At 42.6% G+C, this 26,980-nt stretch overlaps 1 protein-coding gene across 1 annotated transcript in view; it reads right to left on the bottom strand.

Annotated features, from left to right (window-relative positions):
• The window catches only part of OXCT1 (3-oxoacid CoA-transferase 1), a 138,985-nt gene that overhangs the window by 55,083 nt on the left and 56,922 nt on the right, over window positions 1-26,980 (bottom strand). The window contains exons 8-13 of the mRNA XM_075932505.1: window positions 11,276-11,383; window positions 5,968-6,082; window positions 5,392-5,486; window positions 4,774-4,822; window positions 911-983; window positions 78-153 (exon numbers count right to left, since the gene is read on the bottom strand). Of these exons, the coding sequence (XP_075788620.1) occupies window positions 78-153; window positions 911-983; window positions 4,774-4,822; window positions 5,392-5,486; window positions 5,968-6,082; window positions 11,276-11,383 (516 nt within the window). The remainder of the gene's footprint in view (window positions 1-77; window positions 154-910; window positions 984-4,773; window positions 4,823-5,391; window positions 5,487-5,967; window positions 6,083-11,275; window positions 11,384-26,980) is intronic.

Genomic DNA, 26,980 nt, shown 5'->3' with positions numbered 1-26,980 from the left:
TGTTATGAAAGATGCTAGGAAAAATAAATTTTTATTGTTCTAAAGTAAGTGCACTTATGGTATAAATGTTTACTTACGGGTATCATCCAATTGGCCAGATCACCATACTTAGACACTTGCATTGCTCCAAGCATTGTCAAATCAACATGACCTCTGGTAAAAGACAGGGTGCAATTAACATAATGTTAAAATAATAGCCCACAAATCCAATCAAGTTATGTGCTCACTGTCTTAATCAATATAAAACTTCTAAAAATGGTGTTAAAACAACAGAGAAACTGAGCAGTTTGTCACACATACACTGTTTCTCCCTAGACATAGCACCAATGGAGATTTCTTTGTCTTCTGAGCTTCTAAAATATTCTTATTTTTGTCTGGTTTTGGTTAACTGCATTCACAGTAAATCAGTTCTGAACTCACATTTTTAAATGCACTCTTTCACGTATTTACATGCACTGATTATTTTCTCAGAGCCATTAGGGTTTAGTGTTTGTTTGTATCCAACCTCCTCTCCAAAAAACAAACAAGCAGGTGCAGATGGTGAATTTCCATCAGAGAGGCAAAATCAGGACTGCAGACACAAGTTGAGTAAAGAGAATTAACAGCGTGCAAGTACAGACTAGATTCCTAGAAAAATCACTAAAAAGTAGTTGTTTAAACCATTGTTATGAATGTGTTTACATACAACCAAGTGGTGTTAGCCACAAACATCCTTATGGTATCTATCAGTAACAGCCAGTTGAATATTTCAGCTAGCCCGAACTACTCTTTCTGTAAGTTTTCACTGAATATCCACAATAGATTTGCAGGTTATTAAATGATAATCACATTGCAGCACATTACTAATGAGTTAGTCAGTGATTCATTCAATTCTGTTCAGTATTTTAAGATTAGGTGTTCTCTTACATACCCTCTAATCATTGCAAATGAGTCATCACTAGAGAAATAGGAGGAACCTGGAAGAACGGTGACTGTCTCTTTACCTGTAAAAGAAATGGGCTGTTATATTTACAGAACTGATGTTCTTTAGGAAAATCCAGTAGGAAGGGATCTCCATCATGTCAAACTCCATCAGACTTTGTCCACATTTATTGGTGTAAACTTTTTGGAATTATTGGGAGGGGGGCAGTTACTCTGTAAAAACAGCTCAAGGGACCTGGGATAGTTAAGACCCACTAAATCGCCTGATGATCATTCTCCAGCACTCAGATGACAAATCACATGGAAGGCTTGAAGGACCTAAACCTAGAGCTAGCACTAGGCCTTATTCATGCCCAGGGGTGGCCTGTGAGCCTAGGCAAATTAGGCAGTTGCCTAGGGCGCTGCCGTCCTGGGCACCCGATGATGACACCGGGCGCCCTGTGATTATGTCACGGCCATTGACGGCCATGCAGGTGGGGGTGCGGATTGCACCTTCCACATAGGGCGCCAGCTGCTGCAGACAGCCTCGATCCACTCCTGTTCATGCCTCAAAGCAACACTTCTGTTGAAGCAAGACCAGTATTGTTTTGCCTGCCTTACTGAGGGGATGTGTGAAGCAGGGGACTATGGCTGTGAGTGGATTGAAGCAATGAAGAGTGGATGGAGCTAGGTGTGAGAAATTGAAGGAAGCAGAGAGATTAATAAAAGATCCCTGGGGAAGAATGAATGTAAAAATGGGGGAAAGGGATTAGCGAGAACAAGGGAGAACCATAATTAAAAAGTGTTTTAAAAACTGAATCAAAGAGAAGACACTAAGAAAAAATGATGGTGAATAAAGAGCTAGAAACACTGAAGTGAGAAAAAGGTAGGAGGAAGAGAAGAAAGTTGAAATTATACGATATTGCTGTTTCACAATGATAATTTATGTCATAACATTCTCTCAGAGAGGTACACAAATTTCAGCATGGGTTGTCGCTGATTAGATGGCTAATGATGGACTAACCCCCACCTTTCAGTGACTCCCTCTCTTTGATTTTGCCAACTATAGCTACATCAGGGCAGGGAAATCAAACACCTGCTGCAAGTGAGAATACAAATAAGATGGAGAAGACATCATTTCTGCCTGGCTTGGAATTAGCACAGCATGCATCTACTCCTCAGCTGCTCAGGTGACAGGATAGAAGGGTGGTGGAGAAAGGTCCAAAGGGAAGACCAAGCTATTCCCCTTGTTCTGACAGAGGGGTATAAAAGGAGAGGATTGTGCCTTAGGCACACCAGCTGCCTGGATCAAAAAGGTTTTGCTTTGGCTGTGTCACCCCAATCCTGAAGCTGGTTCTCCAAGAATTCCCCATCAGTGGAGAGCCAGAGCTAAGCAACAAGCATCTCAAAGGATGTCCAGAAGTGGTTACAACAAAGGGCAGGGACCCAGATAAAGATATCATAAGTGGCCCTGGCTGAATCCAAACAGAGGAGGGAATGGCCAGGGAGACCATTTGGGATGCATGCCCTCTTGTAACTCAGGTTTCATCATTCCTAGGAGTTATGCCCTGAAGGGAGGAAGCCCAGCAGTGGAGATGTGCATGCCAACGGTGGGGCTGCCATGGTGGGGCTGAGAGCCTCACATGCAGAGGGGCCAGTGACAGGGGGAAGCTGTCTGGTGATAGGGGTGGGCCCAGAAATGACTTTCCCTGGTCCAGCAAAATCCCTCATCCAGGACCATTCAGGTTCCCAGGGTGCCAGACCAAGGAGGTCCAACCTGTGTTCTGTGATTATCACTGTCAATTTAAGATGAATTATTTGTAGAGAACAATTTTGCCCCATTTATTTTTTTAAAAAATATAAAATTAATCTAAAGAATTAACTCAAGTGTATGCGCACACAGAAATTTTCAAAGGTGGGCACTTAAACTCTCATTTGTGCCTTGGAAAATCTTCCCCAAGTAAAGTATTTCAACAGCCAGCTGTTGGTGAAACTGTGTTAGGTGCTGAAATAATTCATAATTAATATTGTAGAAATGGCACTGCTCAAAGTGGGAAAAACAACACTATGATAACAGAATCAATTAATTAAGCCAGGCAGCAAATGTTTTTACAAGTCAGTGAGCAATTGCCGGAGTGTACAGCTAAGTTAAATTATAAGCTTGTTTAAATGTCAGTGGTTTATCTCATTTTGGCTATTCAGTTTAGCTGGACCAGCTAACAATCGGTTAAAGAGAGGGAGATCTATATTGCAGGTTGAACATCTCTAGTCCAGCACCCTCAGGACATGACTGATTCTGAACCAGATAATTTTCCAGACCATGGGAGGTCAATATTGTCTAACAGCATTATCAGCACTTCCACTGCTTGCTGGACTGTTAAGAGGACATTTGGACTATGTCTACACTCACGGCTTCTTGCACAAGTATGGCCATTCTTGTGCAAGAATTTGCAGAGCATCCACACTGCCCACCCGCTCTTGCGCAAGGAAATTTACAGTACGGCGTGTTAAGAGAGGGTTCTTGTGCAAGCACTACGCTCTTTATCACCAGGTGTAAGCCCTCTTGCGCAAGAGGGCAGTGTGGATGCTCGGCAGGGATTTCTTGTGCAAGAAAGCACTATGGCTAAAATGGCCATCAGAGCTTTCTTGTGCAAGAGAGCGTCCACACTGCTATGGGCGCTCTTGCACAAAAGCACAGCTCGCATATGGCAGTGTGGACGTTTTCTTGCGCAAGACTTCTTGCACAAGAAGTCGCCAGTGTAGACATAGCCTTAGAGAGTAAATTAGAGCTAAACAACAGCACAGAACAGCAAAGGCCAGGACTGGTGACTAAACAAACTTTATGGGACCGCAGGAAACTTGGCCACACCCATGAAAAGTGGATATTCAGCTAATTAATATTCCAGACCATGGATGTTTCCAGACCAGAGAGTTCTTGACTAGAGAGGTTCAACCTATATTAGGAAATGCCCTTTCTATAATGCAAGATGTAAATACTTGATCCTGCACTGGGCTCCACTATCCTGGGCCAGTGGCCATACAGTTTCATTAACACTCTAATCTACAGTAGTCTATATGGATGCAGTCTCTGCCCTAATGGATCCCTGAGTGAAAGCAAGGCATGTGTTTAAACAGAACTGAATTAACTGCAAGGATTTGCATAACTTTGTATTGTGAAACTAAACTACCTTCCCCTCACCCAAAACAAACAAACAAACAAAGCTAGCTAGTTCTCTCATTTCAAAGTTGCATGACCACTTTTTCTAGCCCAAAGAATGTGAGAGGTTTCTTGAAGCTCAAATGGGTGAATTGCAGATGGAGGTATCTACTCCAAATATTCAAGGAAGATCAGTGAAGAGCTGCTTAATCCCCTCCCCCCCCCCCCCCCCCCCGCCCCACCCACAAAGATATAATCACTCAATAATGAGAAGAAAAGATATAAAATACACAGTGACAGAAGGCCAGGAATTTTTCCAAATGTGCCTATGAGTCAATGGGAACAATTTCTAGCACCTCCCAACAACTCAGGAAATATAGTGGGAGCAAATCAATGTGCACACAGACATCACAAAGTCTACATGCTGAATTTGGGAACAGGTTTAAGGATCTTATGCATCAAAAGAGAAAACCCCCCACAAAACTTCACTGCTCAAGTTAAAAAAGAGCCTCTAACTGTCAACACAAGCTGACTAGCTAAAATATTACTGGTCACTCATGAGCAAAACTCATTATCACTGAAAATGTCAGTATGAAAAAAAGGCAAAACATCACATATTTAAAAGTAACATTGCACCAGTGTTCTGGTTTAGTATTAATCAAATAAAGTATGTTGAATCAATTACAAACAGAAGTTAAGTATGTGAATTATTTTACCTGCATTAATCAGGTCTGGATCTACCTCGTTTTCAAGTGGATAAGGACCCTGTCAACAAAACACAATCTCAATATTTATCAGTGGTCCAGAATAGCATATTTTCTTTTTTTAATTCTAATATTTGTGACTCAAAATAAATATATCATACATCTGGATTTTTTTGTGTGGTATACCACTTTTATTTGAGAACACATTACTAAAGGTGATTATAATTTCTTAAAGTTATAGACACCCAGATTCTACTTAAAAATATCACTATAGTAAAATAGACATACATAGATTATATTAGTTTAAAATTATGTACAATGTCTAACTAAAAAAACACTTATAGAGTTTGATCCTGCAAGGTGCTGAGCATCCTGCATCAATCCAGCAAAGCCCTTTACCTAAACACATTATTAACTTTAGAATTGTAATCAGTCCCCTAACTTCAACAGGACTACTGGCATCTCTCTCAAGTAAGCATGTGCTGAAGTACGTATTTAAGCAAGAATGATCAGCACCTTACATAGCAGCTCTTTGAGCTCAAAGTATAACTAGCTTTTTTTGGGGGAGGGGGGGAGAACAACAAATCAATATAAGGACATTACATAAACCTTTACTGACCCTACACTTACCAAGCCCAGGACTCCATTTTCACTCTGCAGATGAACTGAAATGTCTGGACTGATGAAGTTGCTGGCCAACAGTGGAATTCCTATGCCCAGATTAGCTGAAGTAAAGTGGTCAAGGTACAACTAGAAAATGTATTCACTTACAATAATTATAAAGAAAATCATAATTACGCTGTGATCAGAGCCCTTCTTTTCAAACTATTCAGCTTTTCAAATATACACATCAAGAGTTGTGCTGAATTATTTTGTTGTTCGGACTTCCTAGTTGCCTTTGTTCAGATGCTACCCTCCTAATGTCTAAACAAGCTTCATTTAATACTCATTACGTTCTTTTTCAAGAAATATCAATTAATCACTTGACTGCCATTGAACATTCCAGTTATACCCAGGAAGAACATCTCATATAGCATGCCTTAACATTCCATCTATGTCAATAGCATATCAATATAATAATAGAACCACAGGTACTGTAGTGGACAGTAAAGATAGTAACAAACTTGTGCCAAGAGTAACAGCTGTGGTCACTATTTTATCGAAGCAAATCTCATTTCTTTAACCTACAGCATTGCTGGAGGATACCATACATGCCATCTTCAAACTCTAAAGCTGCTCGCCTGATGATCCTCTCTCTCACATTATCTCCTTCCTTCTTTTGTTTGCCTTTTGAGTCTTCAGGCTTTCGGATGGATAATCGCTACAAAGTAAGACATTGTTAAAGACAAACTGGTGTTAAGATTCTTGTTCTGCGAGGACATAAAAGTCAGGCTGATGGCTGAAGTGAGACTTCAGGCAAAAGGTCTTAGACTATTATAAGAACAAAGCCAATTGGGGTCTACATGAAGTATTACTCTCCCCCTGATCCCCCCCCCCAAAAAAAACCCCTAATACAATTTAACAACAAATGAGATCCTTCTATACACATTTTTCAGTAGCCTACAGAATTTATTAGACAATATTATCCCTGCAATGGAATATGATAGCTTGGCTCTACAATTCTATAAAAGTTATGGTATTAAATTCTATAAGCCTTTTCCATGAGGAACAGTTTGCAGTCAAGAACAGTACCGTTCTTGTGTGAAATGTCTGTCAAAATATATTTTCTGAAATGTTGTCCTTTACCTATCCACGTTTCAAGCCAGTAGGTTTTACATGAGCAGAAGGGATTTTAGGGGGAACTTAGTCGTTACATAAAATCCATGTTTAGATTAAAACACTTTTACTTTTTAACCCATGGCTGCTTCCTCTTTGAAACATCTGGTGCTGGCCACTGGCAGAGACAGAACAATGGCTGAGATGGACCTCAGGTCCGATCCAACCTGGCAATTCTGTATAAGTTCCAAGTGATTTCTCTCCTCTAATTCAGAAAAGCTGTATTGAATTGTAATGTACACTCAGTGTAGGCACTTTAAATACATGCGGCATACATTGTAAAACATCAGTGGGATTTAAAGTTAAATTTACCTAAATTGCCAAAGGAAGGTGTGTTTTTGCAGAATGGTGGAGCATTTCATTGCTGTCTTTGAATCTCAAACTCATGATTTCACTTGCTGGTTATGCAGGAAGTGAAAGGGTTCACAGATTGGCCCCTGCCTTGTGCTGGAGGATTCTTCCATGGAAAAAGGAATGCCTAGAGCAAAGTACACTAAGGGCATTCCCATTACAGAAGTGGTGGGCAATACCTGGCTTGTGAGCCAGACATGGTGCACCAAGGTTAGCTCCTGGGTGCCTACTGCCGCTTTATCTGCAACTCCACAGGCACAAAAGCTTCAGAGGGGCAGCCGAGTTAGTCTGTAACAGGAGAAACGTAAACAGCAAATAGTCTAGTAGCACCTTAAAGACTAACAAAACATGCAAATGGTGTCATGAGCTTTCATGGGCACAACTACTTCTTCAGATGACAAGAATAAGTAAGGGAAATCCAGATCCAAGAATAAGTAAGGGAAGAAGGGGGGAGGAGAGAAGGAAAAAAATGGAGGGGAGGAAAGAAAAAAAAGAGACAGTGAATAGATAAGCTTCAGAGGGATAGCCGAGTTATTCTGTAACAGGAAAGACTTGAAAAACAACAAATAGTCTAGTATCACCTTGAAGACTAAACAGTTACAAAAGGCTGATAAGAACCATTAGTTTGCACTTGGAAAGGAAGATGACCAACATCAGATTCTACACAGAAACAAAACAGTGACTTGGAGACCCAAGTCTGATTTGTGTCCATTAATTCTTCAGTTTGATGCCAGCTAGCATTTGATGCCAGCAATGCCCATTGGCCAAACTGGACAATCTCTACAGGAAAGAATTAATGGACACAAATCAGATATCCGAAAAGACAACACATAGAAACCTGTCGGAGAACACTTTAATATTTCTGAACACTCATTAATGGATCTCCAAGTTGCTGATTTGTTTTAGAACAATTCTACAAGCCAAATACATAGAGAAGGATTGGAACTTAACTTTATTCACAAGTTTAATTCTCAAGCAAATGGTGTGAATTGTGATATCGGATGGCTCGCACATTATCAACCAACCAAACAATGAAGGTGCTAATGATTCTTGAAGTCTGTGTAGAATCTGGTGTTGGTCATTTTTCTTTCCAAGTGCAAACTAATGGTTCTTATCAGCCTCTTGTAACTATTTAGTCTTTAAGGCGCTACTAGACCGGGGTGAGCAATCATTTTTTGCTGGGAGCCACTTCAGAAATTTCTGAAGTGGCCCCAAGCCACACAGGAAGGGGCGGGGCATCGAGCAGAAGGGGCGGGGCCAAGAGATTTCCAGGTTGGTCTGGGGGTTAGGGAGTGCCTTTGTCCCCACCCCAAGTTCCCCCAAGATGCCCATGCCCCTGGCATGGGAGGAGACTTCCCTCGCTCCCCTGTCCCTAGGCCAATTAGGTTCTGGGGACAGGGGAGTGCACAAACCTCCTTGCTCTCCCCCTGCTCTGCGAACAGCACGCAGCACTTCACAGCACCACGTACTCCTGGCAGGGTGGGAGGAGGCTTCATGTGCTCCCCCGTCCCCAGGCCAATTAGCTGTGCACTGCTTGCAGGGTGGGGGGAGAGTGGAGAAGGCTTTGCATGCTCCCCCAACCCCAGGCCCTAATTGGCCTGGGAGCGGGGGAGCAGCAGGGCCTTCATGGGCCAGATCCACCCGCTTGGCAGGCTGAATCCAGCCCACCAAGGCCCTTTTGCCCACTCCCTGTACTAGACTTTTTGTTGTTTTTCAAGTCTTTCCTGTTACAGAATAACTCGGCTATCCCTCTGAAGTTTATCTACTCACGGTCTCTTTTTTTCTTCCACCCCTTCATTTTTTTTCCTCTCCCTCTCCCCCCCCCAGCCTCCTTTCCTTACTTATTCTTGGATCTGGACTTCCAACACTTCGGTCATCTGAAGAAGTGGGTTGTGTCCACCCAAGCTCATGATACCATCTACATGTTTTGTTAGTCTTTAAGGTGCTACTAGACTATTTGTTGGTTTTTTTAAGTTTTTCCATGGGTACAGGCACTCGCAACTCCCACTGGCCGTGGATCAACATTCCTGGCTCATAGTAGCTGTGGAACATGGTGTTCTGCTCTGCACCACTTCCTGCAGCTCCCATTGGCCAGAAACGGTGATCCACAGCCAACAGAAGATGCTGTGCAGATATGAAGAAGATGAGGGGTGCAGGTAAATAAAGCAGCAGAGGCCCATCACAGGCTAACCCTGGCTGAACTGCCTCCAGCTTACTGCCTACCTTTGCAGTAAAGTCAGAGAAAGTCAGAAAGTCCAACTAAGCAAAAGCAAACTGTGCATTTAAAAATAGTAAATGTATGACAAGCTAGCTTTATTTATTCCTCTCCTTCCTCCCGTTCCACTCCCTACCACCACCATCACAAGAGGTATAGTGGCATGAATGTCATTCTTGCAGCATGATTAGAACAATAACATACTATCATTTTCCCAGCATGCTAAAGCTGTTTTATCTTGGAATCCTTTCCCAACACTCCACTGGAAACTATAATGACTGATCCAATTTATGTTCAAAATGTAACAAGAAACACCCAAGTACTATTTTATATGCTCTGTGTAAGACAGTAAATAAGTAACTGCAATTTCATTGCAATATTTCTTTCTGGTGAGATGCATCACAACTAGAATTACAAAACTCAATAGACCAAATTCAGCCTTTATTGTATATTATATAAAAACTTTGTAAAGGGTGTAAAATGGGGGTAAGTGTAGTAACATGAGGGCTTATTGTTAAAGACTTGGCTTAATCTCCTGGCCTAAGAGCACCCCCACTGTAGACAGCAAATAAGAGAAGAAGTCAAGCATCATTTGTATGGAGATGCTGTACTAGAAAGAAGAGGTGACCCCCTGAAGCCAAACTAAAGCAAAATCAATATGTTTATAGAAAGATAAAAGCTTGTGAGTGGATGTAATAGCCCATGTCTTAAAAGGTGAGAACTGGTAACTGCTCTCTAATATAAAGTGCCATAGAGTAAGATCTTTGGTATCTGGTTCCAGTCAGATACCCAGTGACACACCAAGTTTCTGCAGAATAACCTGGCGGCAAAGAAAGCTGAGATTTATCATCTTGCTTAGGTGCTCTAGGAGGCTTACCCCAGGAAGCATTTACTCAAGAAGAGTCTTACGGCTTTCCAATCCTTTGGGATTATATGGTGGGGACATAAAATTGATTTCTAGCAGAATGGTATCATTATTTACCTCAATGGCTGCACATTTTTGTTGTCAACCTTTTTTCCCTTCATATTTTTCACTTCCATCAATATAACCACTAAATATAGCCAAAAACATTATTTATGACCACAAAGAAATATTGAAAGTGTGTTACATCCTACTATAAGATTTCCGGCACAGGAAATGTCTAACTGAACTTCCAGAGAGCCATCATACCACAAAATTGAACTCAGAGACATTGCTCCTGGTAGGTGACACCAGAGAAGCCAAGCAGGGCAAGTCTTTCTAGCTTGGTTTTAAGTGAAGCAATGAAATAGTTGCTTTCCTTGTGGTCAACTAAAATGCCACCAGTTGTAATTTTTAAAGTAAGTAGCTAGGTAGGTAGGTAGGTAGGTAGAGGTAGAGAGAGAGAGAGAGAGACACACACACACACACACACACACACACGTGCATAGGCACCAAGTTGTATGGGCCTGTGGTGGGACCCAGGCTTGGGTCTCTTCCTATCAATACCTGCTGCCCCAAAGTACCCCTCCTCATGTGTCCATGGCCCACCTGCTGCACCATGTGCTTCCCCCCAGTTCATCTGCCAGCCACCTGCTGCCCCGGGTGATTTAATACAACCTGGTGGGAGGGTCTCGCCACCAACACCGCAGCGTAATGGGGCTAGAGTGCCTTCCTGCTGCTCACTCCCCTCGCTCCAAGACTCTTCACCTCAAATATGAATATAGGGACAAATTCGCTCTATGGGGCCCAGGTTCTACATGTCCCCGGCATTGCACTGAGAGTGGGAGATAACTCTCCCCTGCTCTAAAGGTGTCAGAGCTGGCTCCTTCATCAACGACTGCCCATGCTGCCAGTGAAAGTGATATGTCAGGATGAGGAGGGAGCATGGTATAGAAGGGGTAAGGTTCAGAGCCATTCCTCCAGTTTTTCAGCAGATATACAGTTCTTTAGGGACCATAACCAGCTGTCCTAAATTAGACAAGTCCAGGAGCTCCCCTAATTTATGCAGAGATTGAAGCCAGTTGCCACTTGGGAAATCCATAACCATTACTTCTTCCCCCACCCCAATTTCCTGCACTATGTGGCCCTTACAGAATCTCTCTCATATTAGGTTATCATGGTTACAGTTTAATGGTCAAGCAGAAATTTAGTAATTTATAAAATTTATCCTGAGTCAACCCACATTGTGACCAAGAAGCTGAACCACTTACTTCAATTCTCTTTTCATATTTCTCTCCTTTTATGAGACGGTGCACATAGATCTTTGGAATGTGAATATCTTCTGGAGCAAATGTTCCTACATCAACAATTTCTTCAACCTAGAAAGAGAAAAAGGAAGAGTGAATATATGTGTTCAACCAATATATTTTCTCATAACATGAAAGACTTCTGAAAGTTTCAGCAATGAAACTTCCAGAAACTCAACCTACAGAAGCTAAAACTTACCCAAGAAAAGTCAGAGTGTGAGCCAAAGAAGTGGAAGGGCATCAAAATAAGAGCGTCTAAAATTGCATGTCTTTTTCTTACGCATGCAGTGAACTACAACATTTGAGTATAGAATATTTTCACATTAATTTCTGAATAATTATGTCCCTAACTATCCAGTTTGCACACTCAAATATCTCCTACACACCCACACCAGAGTTTTTTGCACATGCAAAAAATAATTACAAAAATGAAGGAAAACAAAATTTTGGTACTAGAAAGGGTACAAAATGGAAGTGTACAATTTTAGGCATAAAAATCTAGAGGTCAGGTTGAAACCACTTTGAAAGTTATTCGAGCTTGGCTGTTCCATAGAACATTCTCCTGAATGCAAAGCAGTTCCAAACAAGTCTGAATATTTACGACGACATGCTGTAGTAAGGTAGTTGAAAAAAGTTAAAGTTTTAAGAAAATAACTGAACTGATGAAATGTAGTTCTGGCACAAAACTTTCTCTCTCGACCCCCCGTGGACTTTAAATGTGACCACTGTCATTTTCATACTTTGAAAGTAATTCTTAAATAATCAAATTATCACCATAGTGTCTCCCTGAAATTCTGTGAATATCTCACAGTCATTATATTCCATGTTCTCAATCAGTTACATTTGCATAGTGTTTTCAATGCATGTATAGAGGCACAGAATTATAATGTCAAACAATGCCACGTTCATGATGTTAGAAATTCTGTACTCAAAGAGAAATGAAATAATATCAGAGCTAGTCTCCAAAGAATACATTACAATGCCAACATTAAATTAAATATAAAGATATCTAAAACAAGTCTAAGGATCCCTAAACAATAAAGGCTTATATAACAGGATACATCAAAGGATTTACACCATTTACCCAATGTCTATTGTGAATAAACCTCATAGTACTGTCACTGCAAATGAAGAAATATGAAAGTACTTTAAATCCTGGTTAGCATGCATTATTTTCAGATGAAAACAAATCCATATGCTGAATCTCTTGCCACTGTAAAATCTCATCAATAATAAATTTTAAGTGACATCTCTGCTACAATCTTTACTTTAATATGCCTGATAGGGTGCAATACAAAGCTCAACAAGCTAACAATAAAAAGAGAAAATAAAAAGGTGTAGTCAAGGGAAAGAAGGTATGCTTTCAGATCATCTTTAATTCTTTTCAAATACCTGATAAGACAGAGAAACAAGACTGTTCGTACGGCAAGAGCTGTAGAGGAGAAGGTTCTTGTACAAACAGCAGTAAAATTGTGTGAAGTGACCAGTACAAGACATTTATACGGTGAAAGGTTCCATTGGGTATGGGGACCAACTCAACTTAGCATTTTAAAAATACAAGGATTTTAATGGTGCAACACAATTCATGCACTATCTTGCTAAATCATTGGTCACATCGCCATCTATATTAAGAGACAGCAGAATACCTCTGCGATCAAAAATAGGATAAGGTGGAAAAATCTTGAAGGACACTCATGAAGATTCTCTGTCAGAACAACAGACACTCTAAGAATCCTGGAACAAGATCAAAAAGGAAGAAAAGCAGAAGAGAATTGCACAGACAGTTCAATGAAACTGTACATAAAACAGATCATCTGCTATCATCTAGAATCTGAATCGTGCTTTTCTAACCATATTATTTGTCTTTACTGATTAGGTGAAAAAGTATGCCCAAAGGATTATTAATCATTATTTATTCAAACTCTATTATAAAAGGGTTGCTTTTATCCATTCTTGTTAAATGTTAGAATTATTGAACCAAATTTTTTGTTGGCATAGCTCTCTTTAATTCAATAGAGTTTTGATAGGAGAGAATGTGACCCATTGCATTCTTTTTCCTCATAAAACTTAAAGGCTGTGTCTAGACTGGCCAGTTTTTCCGGAAAATCAGCCGCTTTTCTGGAAAAACTTGCCAGCTGTCTACACTGGCTGCTTGAATTTTCGCAAAAGCGCTGACTTCCTCCTTTTTGCACAAAAGCCTCTTGCGCAAAAGTGGCTGCTAATTAATTACAAAAATGAAGCACGGCAATATTCCACGCCTCGCTTCATTTGCATAAGCTTTTCTGGAAGAAAACTACAGTGTAGCCGTAGCCTCACGGTGGAAACTGGAGCTATGGGGAAGCAGCCCGCACTGAGGTGGAGACACTTCTCTTTCTGCTGCTACAGCGAAGTGGAGTGACCTGCAAGATGACAGCAGAGCAGAGGCTGCTGCATTGCTCCACTTCCCCAGAAGCTCCCACCACCACCAAACCCTGCTGCTATCCTTCATCAGACCTCCAATTAATTCCCAAGGCTGGGCTTGAGGAAAGGAGTGTGCTGGGGGGAGAGGGCAGAATAGGGGCAGGAAGTGGGGAGAGGGCGAAGCAGAGGCTGGACTTTTGGGAAGATTGCATGCGTGCGCGCACACACACACACACACACACACACACACACACACACACACACACACACACACACACACACACACACACACACACACACACACACACACACACACACACCTCGCTGCAGATGGCCCCAAGCTGTATGTTTGAGACCCCTGGTTTAGACCTCCTTTTCTCAAGTACTCTTAGGTTATGTCTAGACTACATGCCTTTGCCGACAGAGGCATGTAAATTAGACATACCGTCAGTCAATGAAGCAGGGATTTAAATATCCCCCGCTTCGTTAGAATAAAAATGGCCGCCACATTGTGCCAGCTCAGCTGCTTGTCGGCACAAAGCGGCAGTCAAGACGGGGATCGGTCGGCAAGGAAAGCCTTTGCCAACCGATCCTGCAAACCTCGTTGCACGAGGCATAAGGAATTGTTTGGCAAAGGCTTTCCTTGCCGACCGATCCCTGTCCTGACTGCCGCTTTGTGCTGACAAGCAGCTGAGCCAGCACAATGCGGCGGCCATTTTTATTCTAACGAAGCACGGGATATTTAAATCCCCGCTTCATTGACTATGACAGTATGTCTAATTTACATGCCTCTGTCGGCAGAGGCATGTAGTCTAGACATACCCTTACTGTCTTTCTATACTCCTGTGTATTGCCAGCATTCCCTTTTAAAAACACTTTTCTCCTCACATTATATATATATATATATATATATATATATATATATATATATATATGCACGCCCACAAAGTCGCGAGACCTCCTCATCAACCTCCTCCTGGCCCTGGCGAAAGCCGCTATCTATAATACCAGGAGGAGGATGCTAGGCGAAGGGGGTCTCTGCGACTGTGGGGCCTATTTCCATTCCTCCCTTGTATCATGTATCTGGGCAGAGTTCCTCTGGGCCGCATCCACTGGCTCTATTGACAGCTTTGAGAAGCAGCAGGCACTGTCCGGGGTTCTCTGCTCAGTGCCCCTATCTGGTTCCCTTGTTTTAAACCTTTGACCAGATCCGTTTCTTTTTATTAGTTGTCCCAAGAAATTAGTTGAGCCCCAGGTCCGGTGGTCCATCCCACAAGGCTAGGGGAGGGGCTTTTAGAAGTGGGCGGGAGTCACCCCTGGGATTTCAAATAGTGCTTGCAACATTGACTTAACATCTTGCCCTGCCAAAACAGCTTGATGCTCCACCTACTGTAACCAAAGGGAAAAAATTCCACTGAAACACACTTCAGTCATTCTGCAGCCCATCAGTGAGCAGCTTCAGTGCAACAAGCAAATGCATCAACACAAGGAGCAGACATCTCAGAGGCAAGAACCTTGTTGAGCTGTCTGGAGAGGCTTAAGAGCATGAGTACCAACCTCAAGGCAGACTGTTTAGAAACAGGGCACCAATCCACGCTGCTTGTAAATATACAGTATACGTAGAGCTCACCAACCAAGGATCAAGTGTAAACTCCTTAGGTACTGTAACTGCTTCGCCATGGAGTCACAAACAGGCCCTTTGGGCATTTCAGTCTTTCTTGCCACCTATGCAAACTTGCCTTGGTGATAGGTGGTTCCTTATACCAAAAAAATCACAATATTCCGGACACTCCCAGTCCCAAAGGACTTACCCCAAGTCAGTTGCACATTAGATCTTTGTGCAGAGGTCCACCCTCAAGTGAGCACCACTCTGTGGCTGAGGGGGTCTCATACTTTCTCTGGCTGTCGATCTGCTGGAGACCAGGCTTCTTTTGCCCTCTTACTGTGGATATGGAGAGTTGGGGGAATCCAGGCCCATCCATTCCTCTAGTCTCTGTAGGGACCCTGTAAGTAGCAGTTGCCTGCTACTGGTTTCTGCTGTCTTCTACTAGTTTGCTCCCTGGGCCACTTCCCTAGAATGCTGCTCCATCCTGGCATCTCAGGGTTCTAAGGCTAGATTAGGCCTGGGCAAAATATGGCCCGCGGACCTGATCTGGCCCACCAAACCACTGGATCTGGTCTACAGATGCTGCGGGGAGCTCCAGTCAGGATCCCCACTTGCCTCGCCCCACCCTCATACTGCTCAGAAATGTGACTGCAGGGCAGTTTCACTTTAAAAACTAAGCCCAGAAGGGAGGGGGAAAGGTTTAGGAGCTGCTCTCGCCCCAGCACAATCCCACTGGCTGGCTTCTGACAAGAAACTGGCCAATGGGAGCTTCCTGTTTCAATAACAGGCAGCCACAAAGCACAAAGAGGCTCGTAGTTATTCACAGAGAACATGGCTGCAACCAATGCAGGTGTGGGAGTAGGACAGGCAAGGAGGTGGATTCAGGAACGGGGTGCTGGCTGGTAAGTTTCCTGGCCAAAGCCTAGCCCCTGCCTTCCCCAACCCTCTGCCCTCTCTCCTGCCCCCCCCAATCCATATTCCCAAATCCTGTCCCCCTCCTGCATCCATACTCCCTCCGAGATTCAGCACCTCAATCCCCTCCCCCAGATCACAGTCCCTTCCTGCCCTAGCTCACAACCCAAGTCCCTGCTCCCCCTCCTGTACCCCAATTCTCTGCTCTAGGTCACAATTCAACCCCCTGCACCCCAGTCCAGTGACCCAAGTCACAACTGCCTCCTTCACCCAAACTCCCTCTTTTTCCCCAAGCTCCCTTCTGAGCCTAACCTCCATCAATATCATGGAAGACTATAGCCCTCAATCACTTTCCACATTCTTGGCATGCCCCGCCCCTCCCCTCTCCCCATCAAAAATTATTGCTCACTCCTGGGCTAGACTCTCAATGCACCCTGTACAGGGTGCTATAAAGTCTTGTAGTCTGCTGTGGCTAGTCTCCAGCCGCTGGAACTGGGTCTCACCCAGCTTAAAGTCCAGCTTGCACTCGGAGCTGTCCGCGGTGCTGTTGTCCTCCCAGTCAGTCCATAGATCTGGCTGGGTCAAGCTCCTGTGCGGAACTGCCAGGCCCTAGCCTCACAGCTTCTTTTATACTAGCCTGTGAGGACCCGAGGCAGCCCCTCTATCCTGCTTCGAGGACCACTCTTCTGCTTCTCTCACTAGGGCACAGTATGGCAAGGCCTCCAGTCTCCATAAGTTGGTCTTAGTCCACACCCTCACAATCTTACACCAAAGACAATGCTTGTAGCCAATCTTAAAATAAACCAACTAAAGATTTATTAGCTAAGGAAAAGAAATTAGAGTTATTTACAAAGTTAAAAAAGGTAAATATACACAAACAAATGTGTTACAGCCCCAGGTTTTCAAAAGTGATAGAAATTGTTATAATATTCAAGCTCTATAAGTCCTTTAGAGCTAACCCAGGTTAAGCAGCTGGGGAGCCCTTGCTTGTGATTGTGCTGTGCTTGCCCTCTCAAAGTCCAAGCAGCACAGAAACACAGTTTCTTCTTGTTGGGCACTTTTATTTCCATGCCCCCAACTTTAAGGCAGGAGGGATGAGTTCACATACATAACTACTCTTCTTGGAAGAATAGTGATAGAAATGTAGCCATGTTAGTATGGGGTAGTTGAAGCAAAATGCAGGACAATGTAGCACTTTAAAGACTAACAAGATGGTTTATTAGATGATGAGCTTTCGTGGGCCAGACCCACTTCCTCAGATCAAATAATGGAAAAAAGTAGTCACAACCATATATACCAAAGGATACAATTAAAAAAATGAACAAATATGAAAAGGACAAATCACATTGCAGAAGAGATGATTCTTACCAACCACCACAGGACATACCACACTAATACCAACCCTGGTACCTTCCCTTGCAACAAACCCCGTTGCCAGCTTTGTCCACATATTCATTCTGCCGATACCATTATTGGACCTAACCAAGTGAGTTATAAGATCAAGAACACATATTCCTGCGCATCCAGAAATATAATCTATGCTATCATGTGCCGAAAGTGTCCGTCTGCTATGTACATTGGACAAACATCTCAGACACTTCGCCAAAGGATTAATGCCCACAAAACAGATATCAGACAAGATCACAAAGAGAAAACAGTTTCTTGCCATTTTAACCAGAAAGGACACTCTCTCAATGACTTGACCACCTGCATTCTGCTACAAAGACCTTTTACATCTGCACTTGAAAGGGAATCCTCTGAACTGTCATTCATGTTAAAATTCGACACTTGCCAACAAGGACTTAACAAACATTTGAACTATCTCACCCATTACCAAGACAGTTTCCCCAATTATCACCTCTAATACCATTAACTCACAAACATCCCACTCTCCCTACCTCTAATATCATCAATTCACAGACACTTACCTTCCTTCCTCCCCCCCCCCCCCCGCATCCCCCTCCTCTTCTGCAATGTGATTTGTCCTTTTCATATTTGTTCATTTTTTTAATTGTATCCTTTGGTATATATGGTTGTGACTACTTTTTTCCACTATTTGATCTGAGGAAGTGGGTCTGGCCCACGAAAGCTCATCATCTAATAAACCATCTTGTTAGTCTTTAAAGTGCTACATTGTCCTGCATTTTGCTTCTTGGAAGAGGGGGGAATGCTGTTAATAAAGACTTTGATGTTTCACAATGGCTTATTTGGTTTCAAAAGGATTTTTGAGTGGGCAGGACCTAATACGTTCCGTAGGAAACCAGCATTTTGTATTAATTAATGCTTCTTTCGCGTTAGATGATTCACACAATTACAATGCAAACACTTAATATAGCTTTATAAGATGGGGTGCAGATGTTATGAGTAAGATTAATACATGCAGCATCCTACAAGCATTTCATAAAATCTAACTACTAAACACATTCTTATAAGCTTAATATCTATTTTAACAATACTAACACACAGAAGAGTTGGAGTGGTTCCAGCAATGTATCTGTCAGTGTCCAGTTGACATGCAGGCAGTAGCAGATTACTGTATGGGCTGATAGGGCTAATGTCCGGGCAGGGACCTAGGACAATATGGGGGTTCCCAGCATGTGTGCTAGCACTCTGTCGCTGTCCCTCCTCTCCCCCCAAGCTGGAACCCTGCTGCCCTTCTCTTCTTCCCCTTGATGCCCTACTACTGGCCAGGCCAGACGCACACCAGAGCTGTGGTAGGGTGAGCACATCCTCCTTCCCACAGCTCTCCCTCCCTTTCCCTGTGGAGTTGCTCCTCTGAGTTCCTCTCTCCTGCCTCCACCTCGCAAGCCTCTCTTCCCCCCCCCCTCCACATTTTACTTGGGTATAAACACCAATGTTAAGTGAATTGCCTACAGCTAAGCACAAAGTGAACTAAGTATCACTATTAATTAGAGAACTCAAGAGTCCTGACTCTCATTCTCCAATGCTTAACAAATAATATTGGTTTAATAAGTGAATTATATAAAAACCCCAAAAAGTTTTTTGTTGCCTATCACCAAAGGAAGACAAAGCCTCCATAAAACAGATTCCTCTTTCCCTTTTTTTATTTGCCCTCACAGACCTTTACCTAAGCAGCATGATTACCCATTGCTGAGAACTAGTGGCAAAATGTTGAATTCTGTTTAACTGCATGTGTCCCCAAAGTTATAAGCCTGTTTCCTGAAGTGAGCCATGATAACTCCATCCCTTTCCTCAGACACTTAATGGCAGTAGGATCAATCACAATGTTAATTAATGTCACAGTATCAGCTTCCTTGACATGTTCAATTTTATTTTTGTTACAACAGTTGTTTCAGTTTTAACAAAAGGAATTTCTGTTCTTTTCCTGAAACTTGTAGCCATGGCAACCCCTGAATTTCTGAAGACCTCTTGCAATGGAAGTATAATATAGCTGAAGGGAACCCTGGGATGTGTAGTCCTGATATGCTGACATTTGTAAAGCTAAATAAAAAGTACTTTACTGCAAACAAACAATCCAATTTTAAAAGTAACATTCACTCACACCAAATATGAAGCTTCTTATTTTTTTCTTATAGTTGCAAAACTTCAATTGGGGGGAGAGGGGAAATCAGAAATGTTCACTATTAATGATTAGCACAGATAACTTACTCCTTTAAATCAATTGCACTAACTGTTTAAAGACTGTAGAACTGGAAATATGTTCATGTATGTGCCAAAAAACTAAATGATATACGATAGCTATTGTGTGTCTTGCTTAACTTGCTTTTCTTGTATGGGTTTAATTATGTTTTTCTACTGCAAAACGTTCTCTTACAGTTCAATAAATCTATGTGAGATTGCTACAAAGTCCAATAATAGATCTATTCTACTTATAGATTATAAGCAAGCAGCCCTCAAGTGACAGCAAGATGTACTCTAGCAGATGACTGATTACCTTATAAATCATTATAAAAATCTGGCTTTATGGAAACAAATCATAGTCAAATCTAGTATGGCTGTAATCAGTTATGTTTTAAAACACTTTTACTGCACACTGTGAAAACATTATTTTGAGACATTTTTCTTATGAAACGCAGTTGGATGTTAACTGTGACATTGGAAATTGGAATATAATAGGCCATTTCTTGTTAATTATAGAACAGACAATTTGTATTCATTACTGTAGTCCCTGTTGCAAACACTACTGTCCATACTTAGCAGGAAGGTTGCTAACTCATCCCTGGTTCAGATAAATTTGGAAAATTACTTTTTAGGTTGTAGATATAAAACAGCTTCCTGTGGATTTGTAGGGCTCTAATGACAAGAGTAAAGTGTTATAAATTTGATAGTCTCACAGCTCAAAGCACAGTAGCCAAAGGTGAAATTGACTTTAAAATATATTTCTATTTAAAAGGAGGAAGATTTGTTTACTTGAACCTAATGAGGAAATTCTGCATCCCTTTTGCCTGTTGTAAATGTGAAAAAAAATGTTCTTTAGAACCCAAAAACCATGAGAAGTCTTGTGGCACCTTAGAGACTAACAGATTTATTAGGGCATAAGCTTTTGTGGGAGTAAACCCCTTCATCAGATGAATTGGAGTGGAAGTTAGAAACATAGGTATACATTCTATGTTAATGAGGCTAATGAAATCAGGGTGCAGGTGTGTCAGCTCTTACTCTCTAAATTACTAAAAGAACAATGTAGCTCCTACAGAAATCTTCAACTTCTTTCAGCGTCTTTCGCATTTATTGTAGTCTGGAAAGTCTAGAAATGGAAGGAAGTTACCGTAACACATTCTCCCTTACCCCCCTTTACTGTCAGCTTGCTGGAATGCATCTAAAGTAGACAGAAGTCAGCTGGCAAAAAATCCACTTTTGGGACCCAAAGAAGAGCTCAAAAGTCCATCTCCTTGACCAACAGAAAGCGATCCAATAAAAGATATTACACCTCTCACCTTGTCCCTCTAATATGCTGAGAGCAGCCTGATTACAACAATACAGCATATCTACTTTCAAAGGTGAATGCTATGCTTGTCATTTAAATATTTGTTTCCAGAAGGAAGAATGTGGGTACAAGAGAGCCCAGCCCAACTTCTACTTATGACAACCAACTGAACAATTTGAAAGTCACTAGGGCTATGCTCAATTTGAACATCATAAAAATATCAAAAGCTAAAAATCAAGAGTTGAGAAATGGTGCGCACACACATGCACACACCACACCCTCCCCAAACCAGCTGATATTCAAGACATTATTGAGGAGTCTTTTCCCCTCCTGGTTTGGACGTTCCATCACTAGTTCTATGGTTTCAGGTGGATCTATTAATACCTCTCAACAATCTTTAGGTAGCCATAGTATGACTCTCTTTGGAGTATGTCTCACCCTATTGCAATAATTTATTACAAATCCTGTAGTATCAAGAGTCTGCTACTTGTCTCAGCTAGCAAGATTTTTTTCTAGACAGCCTTGTCCTAGTAGGTTGCAGAAGAAAATAGAGTCATGTAGTCTATAGCTGGTAGATGACTCATTAGCACACCTCAGTGAACGGGAATGTCAGAGCTAAGCAGTGGGAAGAGATGTGAACCAACTCCTTCAAACATATATGAAGGTAGCAGGTTAAGCTACTAGCCAGTAATGGTCTTCCTTCAGTTTGTAGGGGTTGGGACTGACAGAAAATCCATCAAATAAAAACTAAAATTGGGATACAGTTTGATCAGGGAGGAGTTCTCAAACTGGGGGTTAGGATCCCTCAGAGGGTTCATGAGGGCATTATGAGCTATCCGCTTCCACCCTAAACCCCACTTTGCCTCTAGCATTTATAACAGTGTTAAATATATAAATATATTAAAAAGTGTTTTAAATTTATAAGCGGGGGGGGGTCACATTCAGAGGCTTGCCATGTGAAAGGGTCACAAGTATAAAAGACTGAGAACCACTGGGCTTGATTGTTCTTGGGTCAACAAATTGTAAAGTGGGTATCTCTCAGGCTACGTCTAGACTGCAAGCCTCTTTCGAAAAAGCCTCTTTCAAAAAAGAGCGTCTAGACTGCAACCAGTACTTTCGAAAAAGCAAGCCGCTTTTTTGAAAGAGAGCACCCAGGCAGTCTGGATGCTCTCTTTCGAAAAAGCACAGTTTGCATTACATAGCGCCTTTTTTCGAAAGAGCACTTTTTTAAAAAGGCGTTATTCCTCATGAAATGAGGAGTACTGCCATCGAAAGAAAAGCCACATTCTTTCGATTTAATTTCGAAAGAACGCGGCTGTAATCTAGATGCAGGTGAAGTTTTTTCAAAAAAAGGCTACTTTTTTCGAAAAAACCCTGCAGTCTAGACACAGCCTCAGTGAACAAAGCAACCTAATTTTTGAGTCAGAAAAACATATCCATGATTGAAAAGTGCACATTTTTACATTTGGAGAGTGCAGATTTCTCAGACACACTCGATGTCTGTTTGGGACATATAGATAGTATTCATTTAAAAATAATGTACAAAAATCCATCATGTGGGGTGGCTAGGGAAAAAAAAAGGAGAGAGAGAGAACTGAACGGTCTCCTTCCATCCTACTCCCTCCTTCTACTGACTGTTCTACAGTCTCCTGTAACAGTAATAGTTGCACTTCAGAAAAGCATGATCCAAAGTCAAGATGACCTTAATATTCTAATCCTCTACCCTTCCTAAACTGTCTTTTTCCTCGCTCAGTAATTACATTTTAAAAACATTTTTAGGTGAGGGGGCATTTTTAGGAAAGATTAAAACCTAAATGAGAATGTAATCATCATGTGCACCAGTCAGTGATTGTGTAATTTTAAAATGCTATACAAAGTCTCATGAGATAGTTATTTGGCTGCTGCTTTTCTAAACTTAATATCCAGCCCATTTGAGATTTTGCTTGTTTTTGTTTCACACACAAATGCAGTAGTCCACAATATGGACTAATAGTCTATAGCATTTCAACTTCGAATGCCATGCCTTTTATCACCTAACACTGGGAAACTGCATCTGAAAACACAGAGTTGTTATTATTATTTTACCTCCTCATCACTTTAACACAGAGAAGCCGGTATAAACCAAAATAGATTAAGAATCTCTAGAAGAAGTGACCTCTGAAAGCACTGTTAGGGGAGCCTGGATGGCCCTACCTTGACAATAAATGGTGATGTCTGCCTTGACCAAAGTGTGGATCCCTAAAAAAGCAAATCCCAGGCCAGTCTTACATCTGGTGCACATAAGCATGCAGGCAAGGCTCAGGAGGCAGGAATGTTTTGCACAACAATGCAGATTAAGCATAGTATGCGAGATCATGCCAATTGACCTTGTACGGGTACTTAAATTTCTAATAAGCAAAAATTACAGATACCGCCATAAATCTGTTAACTACGCACATAGTTTTGCAACATCCTGAGTAGCAGAATGTACTCCAGATAGGGGCACTGGGAATTTTAGGTATCATACATAATACGTAATCAATTGGTAAATATTATTAGAAAGACCAAGTCTCACTTTGCTCTAAAATGGGCTTAGTAAGAAGAATCGATGGGAGGAGGGAGCAGGATTGACCCACAAGTCCTGCTCGTTGTAACTAAAAGTAACAGCAGTGTATGGCATTCTGATGGGTGGAAATTAAAGGAACCATGACCTCCTACCTGGTACTGTAGGTGGCATATGGGAGAAGTGTAAGTAAACTAGGTTTAAATATTGTATTATAGTAGATCTTCTATTAATTGCTTTTTCATTGCTTTGTGCTGTATTAATTGCTTTAGAATTTATAGTATTTAAGATTTAAATTGTATACAGGCAGTCCCCGAGTTACGCGGATCCGACTTATGTTGGATCCGTTGTTACGAACCGGACTTTTCTCGCCTCGGAGGACGGGAGCGGCGGGACGCCCAGATGCGCCTCGGTCCGCCGCCCCCGTCCTCCGGGGCGAGAAAAGCTGCTCCCAGTCTCCCTGGTCTGCAGGGAGATGGGGAGCAAAGCCTTGGAGCACGCCCGCAGCGGGACAGCCCGGGCGCACTTGAGCTGTCCCGCTGCGGGCGTGCTCCGCGGCTTTGCTCCCCGTCTCCCGATCAGCAGACCAGGGAGATGGGGAGCAAAGCCTCAGAGCACGCCCGCAGTGGGACAGCAGTGGAGCGCCTGGGCTGTCCCGCTGCGGGCGTGCTACAAGGCTTTGCTCCCCGTCTCCCTGCAGACCAGGGAGACGGGGAGCAAAGCCGCGGAGCACGCCCACAGGGGGACAGCTCAAGCGCGCCACGGCTGTCCCACTGCGGGCGTGCTCCGAGGCTTTGCTCCCCATCTCCCGATCTGCAGACCAGGGAGACGGGAGCAAAGCCTTGGAGCACGCCCACAGCGGGACAGCCCGGGCGCGCTTGAGCTGTCCCGCTGCGGGCGTGCTCCAAGGCTTTGCTCCCCGTCTCCCTGGTCTGCAGGGAGACGGGGAGCAAAGCCTCGGAGCACGCCTGCAGTGGGACAGCCGCTGCCCGCCTGGACTGTCCCGCTGCCCGCGTGCTCTGCGGCTTTGCTCCGCGTCTGCCAAGTCAGCAGACCAGGGAGACGGAGCAAAGCCGTGGAGGACTTGGGCGGTCCCGCCACCCCCGTCTCCCTGGTCTGCTGTGTGTGTGGGGAGTGCAGCTAGTGCCCCACCCCCCCAAGCAGACCAGGCTTTTCTTGCCTACCCCTGGGGTAGAGCAGCTGGGGGCTGCCGGGTTGGTCCCGCAGCGCCGCTCCGGACCAAGCCGGCAGCACCCCAGCTGCTCTGCCCTTGGCGTCCTGATTCAGCCGCTGCTGGTCAGTTTCAGCAGCGGCTGAATCAGGACGCCTGGGGCACAGCAGCTAGGGTGCTGCTGGGTTGCTCCAGTAGTGCCGAGGAGCCGCACTACTGGAGCAAACCAGCAGTACCCCAGCTGCTCTGCCCCAGGCGTCCCCAAGTCAGCCGCTGCTGAAACTGACCAGCGGCTGACTACAGGAAGCCCGAGGCAGAGTTGCTCTGCCCCAGGCTTTCTGGAATCAGTCGCTGATCAGCTTCAGCAGCAGCTGACTTGGGGACGCCTGGGTTTCTTAAGTTGAATCTGTATGTAAGTCAGAACTGGTGTCCAGATTCAGCCGCGGTTGAAACTGATCTGTTTCAGCAGCGGCTGATGCCAGTTCCGACTTACATACAGATTCAACTTAAGAACAAACCTACAGTCCCTATCTTGTACCTAACCCGGGGACTGCCTGTACTTGTAACCCACACTTATTTTTAAGGCTTGTAAAATTTAAACAACTTTAGTAACTGCTTAAAGCTTGCAATAAATAAGAAAGTGGTTAAGTCTCTCTGGAGTGTCCCGGTTTCCCTTGGATCTAAAATAAATCGAACCACATGACAAGCGCACAGCACATTCTGGAGCCTAGTTCTTCACAATATGTGGTTTTATGATGCAGAGACTGATGGACTACTGCCTAATGTAGCTTGCTCCCCATGCTCTGTTTGTTTATAAATGTCAGATTCATATCTACATTAGCACACATAATTAAATGGTAAATACATTTTTAAAGTCCTTCTAATTTTCAGTATCTTCCTATAAAAACAACCAGGTCTTTTGGTTCATGCACAATATTGGTACATTTAAGATAAAATGCATGATATAAAGTCGATTGTGTAGATGAGATGACAATTCAATTCCTGAGAACAACTGAAATGAGCTTTATAAATAATTAATTATAGACTTACCATCATTATGCATGCCATGTTTTGGAGTGTGGAATTATTTTGATCTGCGTGTACTGATCACCCAAAACTTTCCACTGTAACTATGTTTTCAGAACCATATTAAGTCTTAGGAAGTTACACTATAGGACCCCAAGGGCTCTTTCCTTAGAAGACTGCATTTACTACATCTGCATATCATAAGGATCCCAAAATTAAGTGTCTGGAACTTAATGCTCAGAAATTTCACACTCAGTTCAGAAGAAATCAATTTAAAGAAAAAAAATCAACAGACATAGGAAAATAGAACAAAAAACTTTGAACCTCTTTGTCACATTACACACAAATGAGTCTGAGCGATAGCCAGAAAAGATTTGATTCCCTATAAATTTTTACCATCTCATATCAAAAAATTCAGTGCTCTAGCTGTGATATGCTAAATAGGACTCCTTTATTTAAAGACTGTCTTTAAAGACAGGCTGATTTATTAGATCCCCCAAAAAACCCTCAGCAATAAATATACCTCTGACTTTCACTATTTTCCTTCCTCCTCTCCCCCCCCCCCCCCCCCCATACAAATTAGAAGTAAAGTCCCTCTGAAAAATGTATGATTCTACACAAGTCAATTATTTTCATCTATGGACAGATTTATTTTATCCATTACATGTAACTTAGGTTTCAGAAACATGGCATTAGAGTTTTGGTTCTAGAAAATGAGAGTGCTTGTGAGAGAATAGTTATATTTGTGTATAAGCTTTTACAGGACTGGGCCATAAAATAATTTGTTCATCTTTCACTAATATCAACAAAAGCAATGCCATGATTTGGCATGGACAATATGATATAGACGACTTATTTCAATCAGCCTGTTTCTGTCCCTCAGTGCAATGTGGTTCACCGTACCTGAGATAATAGAGCTTGCTGACGTAAGTGGAATGTGGTTACTAAGCAACCAGAAATACAATACAGGGTTTAATGATTTTTATTTAATGCATTTTTATGAGAACACTGCCTTTTATTTGTATTGTGATGTTTTAGATGGAAATGTTGTTTTCCCTGGGAGCTATATTTAGCAATCCTGCCACAAAACAAACAAAAAGAATTTA

The sequence above is a fragment of the Pelodiscus sinensis genome, chromosome 6 (genome assembly GCF_049634645.1).
Source record: "Pelodiscus sinensis isolate JC-2024 chromosome 6, ASM4963464v1, whole genome shotgun sequence".
In the NCBI taxonomy this organism is placed as follows: Eukaryota; Metazoa; Chordata; order Testudines; family Trionychidae; genus Pelodiscus; species Pelodiscus sinensis.
Note: the sequence above shows the minus strand (reverse complement) of the source record. Positions and strands in the feature narration are given on the sequence as shown.